The following is a 6,352-nucleotide window of genomic DNA, read 5'->3' as shown; positions in this document are numbered from 1 at the left end:
ACCGCGTCTGAACAGCCTTCTCCACCCATTCGGCGCATTTGCGACAAGAGGTGGCTAGGTTTTTGGTCGCCGAGCGATACACCGGATAATAGGTTGGTCAGCCTCTGATTTTCTGATAACCGAAAATGCTCGATCACTGCTTTTTTCATCATGGGATATTTGTCACTTGACGCCGTCTGGTTGCACATCGCGATGGCGTGATGAAAGTGTTTGGCTTGCGAGCCCAGTGCCACAATGACCGCGTTAAACATTTGCTTATCTAGTTTCACCGCGTTCACACAAAATGCAGCCTCTAGACAGACGAACCACGTTTCCACATCGTCCGCATCGAACGTGGGATAATTAATTCGCGGACTCGATGCCGCGATCTGCAGCTTTTCTTCCTTGCACTCGACGGGAGGGGTGGTCATGGTATATTCTCAGGCGCCCGGGAAAAAAACCAAAAATATCGTTATTGTAAAAAAAATAATAACTCTTTGCACAAATCCAATCACGTCGGGGTCACCAGTTTGGAGGTTTATTCTCGGCGTTTCGGATAGCGCTACTTAAAGGGTTGTTGGTACGTCTGATCTTTTTCGCTGGTAATGATCTACTGACTTTTATTTCTAATTCGGCTTTTCGTCGTGCGACCTTAAGTGAGACGATGTCGTCCGTTTATACTCGCGGGTTATTTCCGCTACAGAACCAATTCGATGGCAAAGTGCTCCTTGAATGCTGTAGTTGTAAATTCCAAAACGTGCTGCTTCTCGAAATTGGCGCACGTATGATTGTAGCTCCATTTAGAAGAGTACAGATACAGTGGTAACTGGTGTTGGTGGTGATATAGCCGGTTCCGTTATTGTATTCGAAGATGGTGATGGCCCTGGCGGACCATTTGAAGAAGATGATAAGGGGTGGCCCAGCGGCGAATAAAACGGTAGGCGGAGTAGGTCCTTTCTTACTGCGCTTTTCGCCTTGTCTCATTTCAAGTCCCCTCAATGTTCCCCTTCCCTCCTGCATCGTTTTAAAAATTAGAGGCCCCAACTATAATTCCGCCCTGGGCCTCCAAGGGGATTGATCCTCCACTGCCGGGTACATTCATTGTTCGTTGAGGTCTTCATATCAACGTCATCTTTTATGCTAACCCCTGCTATTATGATCGTCTAACTCCATCGTTTGGCCAAGAGTTTCTTCCACTATAACAACAAAAACTAGTACCAATAGAAGGGCAAGTAGTGAAAGCGATTTGGCACACCATACATCCATCAAACCCGTCAGGCAATGGAATAGCGAAAAAAGGACATGTCAGCTACTGGGCGATGGATAATCCATCCAACGTTCGGATGCTAAACAGATATGGATCAAACGGACTGGTCCACGAAATAAAAAACATGTCCTTTTCCCCATCCTGCCCTGATGGAGTGGTGTAATAAATTTAGTTCGCAAACGAATTCTAACCACAACGGCATCGATACACGCAGTCGTCAATTTCCCCCCTTCATTGTAAGGAAGATAGACATGGGCAGGGTCTAGGACAGGGTAATGCTCCAACAAAACAAAAAACCGCATATTGAACTGTTCACTTTTGTTCTTCGCTCTGTCGTGGTGCACACGACAAATCATAAAAAATGCCCTACAATCCGCAACCTAACGCGAATCGAACGACTTTTACCATTGGCACATGGCTAAAGAAGAAATGGCAAACACAATCCGATACAATGGCTGGTGAAGTTGTAGTATCGATCAAATGGTTACTGGTGTCGTGTGCCGTCGGGTTTATTCTAGAGTTCCAACGATTGAAGCTCAAGGGTGACCAAGCACTTTTTACGGCTATGCCAGTACCCTAGCATGCCATCGATACCCTAAACTGATTTACTGAAAGAATTTGCCGAACAAACTCCAACTTACTGCTTTAACGTTTCCACATTACAGCTTCGTTAACTGACTTAGAATGTAAAGAAATTGTGTATGATAAGGTATGTCAAACTATAGTTTAACATATAATGAGATAACATTCTCTTATACAACATTCAATATTCCTCTCTTTAACTATATTTTATTGGCATCTCTATTCTGTACTAGAAAAAATGACTTACATCACTACCGCTATCGTATCACATTTTGCACCTTTCGCTGTTGGAGCAAACAAGGGACGTCACTTCGTGGGTGGTCTTCTTTTTCTCGTGAAGGAGATCATTCAACTCATCATCCATTCCTATCGTTGCACCCATTCCGATAAGGCAAGCGTCATTCGCAGCTTAATTTTCCGCTTGGGGCCATCGTGGTATCCGAAAGATGTTGGCCAGCAATCACCAGTTATCCTGCGGTAGCCGGTATGTCCAGTTATCACTTCGCACGACCGTAATGACCGGTCCGTAGTATGGTATGATGTATGCCGATCCATCAGCTGGTCCAACGACTTGCGTTGCTATCAGTATCACGTCCACCAGCTGCCCCAGAAACATAAAACCGAGGGTGCAGAATTTTAACAGCCCGAGTGCCGGATATCCGAGATAGAACCGATCTGCACCAAACATGCCTAGAAAGACGGATAGTAAAAGCGCCGTGTCGAAGTGATATCCGTTGCTAGAAACGTAAATAGATATGTGTAAGTAAGATCGAAGGGGCAGCATTACTGTGGGCTATTACTCACGTCCATTTGCATGGCATCTCCCGTGTGAAGCTTGTGTTTTTCGTCTCACTGCACACTATACCGTCCACGGCGACGCACCACACGCGTGCCTTGTTTTCCTGGGTACATCCGCGAAGCTGTTGTGTTTTGGGATCAATTTGACGAAGCGTCGGGTCGGGACAGATGTACTGTCCCATCCGTAAATTGTTGCAATCGATTTCCACTTCCGACGAGGTTGGTATCAGCAGCAACAGCATCACCACTGCAATCGTTGGCGCTATTAGATGCGGTGTCCGGATTAAACTTTGCATTTTTCCTATTGAGCTATCAACCCTTGGTGTAAGCACGTGCTAGTTTTGGCCTAATTTATTGGCACCAAAAGGTGAAACAATTTCGATAGAAAAACAGCTGAACGCGGGACTTGTGTTATTGTTTACATACGAACTATTTGCGCTTGACATTTGTGAGCCAATAGCCCAGAGGTGTCGAACACTGCGATGCAAACTGGTTCTTTTGTTGAGTAGATGAGGTGAATATAGTTTGGCGCAACTGCTGCCATGGTCGCCTTTTTATTTGAATATCGTCAACAGCCGCCTGGATGCCAAATTCAAATATTTAAAATTCTTCAGTGACTTCAGTTGCATTCGCAAATACTTTAAATACTCCATCATTAGGTGCAGGACCACGAGCACTGACAAATGCTGTCAAATTTGTCATGTGACAATATCAGCTTGTCAACTGCGAAAAACCATTATACCGTTGCCGCGCACACAATTGTTTTCAGATTTCCGATACCAGGAGAGCATGTTTTTCAAGAGGTGACACCTGGTACCAGCCGAGCAAGCACAAATCACGCGCTTTCCGGTAGATGGCGGCTGGTTCTAGGTGTCACCTCCTGAAAAACATGCTCTCCTGGTATCGTAAATCTGAAAACAACTGATTTGTATGGAATTTCGTACCAGCCGACGGGAAGTTTGAGCGGGATGAAGGATGCTTTCCGTTTCATCCATCTTCCTTACACTAGCGATCGCTCTCACGGGTTTGATAGTATGCAATGCAATAGGGATGGGCAAATTTATTCTACGCTGCAAATGTCACAAATTTGTCAGCATTTTGTCAACTGGCGTGGCCCTGCACCTATTGATGTGTGATTATGCATATACGCAACACAATGAAAGTACATTACAAAATTGCTTTATTTTGTATTTTTGTATTCTTTACGTCCTTCAACACAACAGAGGCCTTGTCTTTACACCATTATCACCTTTCCGAAAAGTCTGATTAGTCTTACCACGTTGCATCATCTCCTGAATACGCTCAAACGATTGGCCTTTCGTTTCCGGGATAACGATGTAAATCAAAACGCCCGTTACGGCTGTGCATCCGGTAAAGATCCAGAAGGAAACATACGTTCCCGAACCGTCTGAAATCACTTGGAACAGCTTGACTACGGAAAACACCACCGCAGAAGTGATCACCGCAAATACGGAGTTTGCTGCTGCCTTAATATGTTTCGGGAACACTTCACCCAAAATGGCGAATGGGACGGTGGCCAAACCGATGGCGAACGAAATAATGAAGAGTAGCACACCTCCGAACGGGATCCATCCATGTGCCGCTCCCGGTTCGGGTGAGAGAATATCGTTGGTGGTTTCATCAAGCGTAAAGTACACGGCACACATGGCCAGCCCAACGAAAGAACCAGCTGTGGAGGCGAGTAGCAATGGGCGACGTCCTGCACGGTCGACGAGAAATGTCGGTAGCATGACGGAGGCAAGCTGTACCAGGGCCAGCACAATGGATAGCTCGGCGGCAGTTAATGGAAGAGCCAATCGGGAAAAGATCGTCTGAGAGTATCCAAGAATGGCGTTGATACCGGTCAACTGCATTCCGAGCGAAAGCAGTAGGATGATGATGAGGCTCTTCTTATTCGTGGATGTCAGCAGTAGTTGCTTTAATGGATTACCCTTCTGTTTACTATCCTCCACAAGTTTCTCCATTCGGCTTAGTTCCTCGTCGATAGCTGTGCTACGCCGTAACCAGCGCAGGCTTTGACCAGCAGCCTTTTTATTCCCTCGCGCTAGCAGGTAGTACGGTGTTTCGGGCATCCAGAAAAACAACACAAAGAAACCAACTGGAAGCGATAGCGAAATCCAGGCCAGCGCACGGAACCCAACGTATGGTCCGACGGAGTATTCAAATAGGAAAGCCAACTTGGCCATCACTGTCACAAGCACACCAGTAGATCCTCGCACTGCGTCGGACGATATCTCACCCAGATAGATCGGAGTGACGGAGTACGCTAATCCATATCCGATTCCGTGCAATAACCGAGCGGTGTACAGCATACCAACGGACTCGGCGAAGACAATAAATAACCATCCGGCCACTAAGGGGATCGCACTGAACAATAGCACCGGCCGTCTTCCATACCGGTCGACAAACAGTCCACAGATTATTGGTCCAAACATGGATCCGATCGAGAGTAGTGAAACAATCCAGGAGCCTTCGTCCGGTGTAACCGGAATCGGGGAGTTTGAACCTCGCAGCACAGGTAGCGCTGGTGAGGACCATCCCGCACAAGCAACCGATGCCACAAGCGATGAAGTAGCTGTGTGATGGAAGAATGAAAATATAGAACCACATCGCAGGTAACTTCATTACCAACTAAACAACCTACCAGCCAATGCCGCGATGTATTCATTTCGGTATTGTCCGCGAGCGCGACCGCGACCTTGCCCAACTAACGACATTTTCACCACAAGACTGTAACTGACCAAGACTAGCGTCAAAATGAGGATACTTCGTACGTTGTCTTCGGAGACCCAAATGCGGCGATATCGACAGGCGGCATAATCAGAAGATCATTACTCTAACAACCTCTTTTATGGTATACCCGTGCGGAGCGGAATATCGGAGTGGCCAGAATGGTGTGCCGCGTTTATGTGATCCATCATAAAAGAGTCATTTTGATGTAGGTTAGGAGAAACATTAGGCCTTGCTTGAAACTTGATTATGATGCGGTCTACAGCGTCAAGTGGCGCTTTTGTCCGCCATTAGCCAATTGCCTAAACTTTTTGGGGAATTTGATAAGAGCGTCATACAGCGTAAAAGTAGCACATTTGGAAATCCAGTCTTTACTTGTCCGAACCTTTCCTTGAGCTGATCGTTCTTTATGGTTTGTATGAGCACATGTGAGCAAAGCAAATACTCCTTTATTGTCGCAGTGGCAGTCTCAGATTGATGCAATTTAACATACGAAAACCAAACCCTGAGCTTAAAAGATGTCTCTACTTCGTGGTTGTGTGGATAGATCCTACTCTGTCCATTATCATGCTTCTACAATTCTGAATGCCGTTGGAGATAGGTAGAGGTACATCCAGAAATCTGATAGCACGCAACAGACAATTGCACTATGGATGGACTTATTGCCGGCAATCTTAATAACAGATAATTGCGCCGTTGCACGTCCGAGATCTGGGCAAGAAACGGGACGGTTCATTCAACCCACACCCAACATAGTGTCTCTAAATCGCAATAGACTTCAAGTGATAGCCTCGGGTCTTGATTAGACTCTCAACCGGGCAATTTCAATCGCATAATAAAATTTGGATAGGGCCATGGAAATCATTTTTCTAAAGAATGAAGAGAAACACTGTACAATCCTCAGTGTACTACTACTCAGAGATACTACAGAAACAGATTGTTCAAAAGATAGAATGAAACAATCTTCAGACTCCC

The 6,352-nt window shown here is 45.9% G+C and overlaps 2 protein-coding genes across 2 annotated transcripts; both read right to left on the bottom strand.

The window, feature by feature from the left end:
• Positions 1-2,019: 2,019 nt before the first annotated feature.
• LOC128304147 (TM2 domain-containing protein CG10795) lies at positions 2,020-3,037 on the bottom strand. Its single transcript, XM_053041291.1, has 2 exons — positions 2,633-3,037; positions 2,020-2,565 (listed from the first exon to the last, which is right to left on the bottom strand). The coding sequence occupies exons 1-2, from the start codon at positions 2,920-2,922 to the stop codon at positions 2,289-2,291; spliced, it is 567 nt and encodes a 188-aa protein (XP_052897251.1). The 5' UTR covers positions 2,923-3,037; the 3' UTR covers positions 2,020-2,288.
• Positions 3,038-3,837: 800 nt separating this feature from the next.
• Positions 3,838-6,337, bottom strand: LOC128303118 (facilitated trehalose transporter Tret1-like). Its single transcript, XM_053039976.1, has 2 exons — positions 5,292-6,337; positions 3,838-5,222 (listed from the first exon to the last, which is right to left on the bottom strand). The coding sequence occupies exons 1-2, from the start codon at positions 5,362-5,364 to the stop codon at positions 3,838-3,840; spliced, it is 1,458 nt and encodes a 485-aa protein (XP_052895936.1). The 5' UTR covers positions 5,365-6,337.
• Between the last annotated feature and the right edge of the window lie 15 nt (positions 6,338-6,352).

This window comes from Anopheles moucheti, chromosome 3, assembly GCF_943734755.1.
Source record: "Anopheles moucheti chromosome 3, idAnoMoucSN_F20_07, whole genome shotgun sequence".
NCBI lineage: Eukaryota > Metazoa > Arthropoda > Insecta > Diptera > Culicidae > Anopheles > Anopheles moucheti.
The sequence above is the reverse complement of the archived record's forward strand: the minus strand, read 5'-3'. Positions and strand labels throughout refer to the sequence as shown.

Bases quoted from the DNA above. Each gene is read 5' to 3' on its own strand.
- LOC128304147 (XM_053041291.1), bottom strand. From the start codon at position 2,922: ATGCAAAGTTTAATCCGGACACCGCATCTAATAGCGCCAACGATTGCA. The intron at 2,566-2,632 runs GTGAGTAATAGC...TTACGTTTCTAG, and splicing joins GAGATGCCATGCAAATGGAC to CAACGGATATCACTTCGACA.
- LOC128303118 (XM_053039976.1), bottom strand. From the start codon at position 5,364: ATGTCGTTAGTTGGGCAAGGTCGCGGTCGCGCTCGCGGACAATACCGA. The intron at 5,223-5,291 runs GTAGGTTGTTTA...TCCATCACACAG, and splicing joins ATACATCGCGGCATTGGCTG to CTACTTCATCGCTTGTGGCA.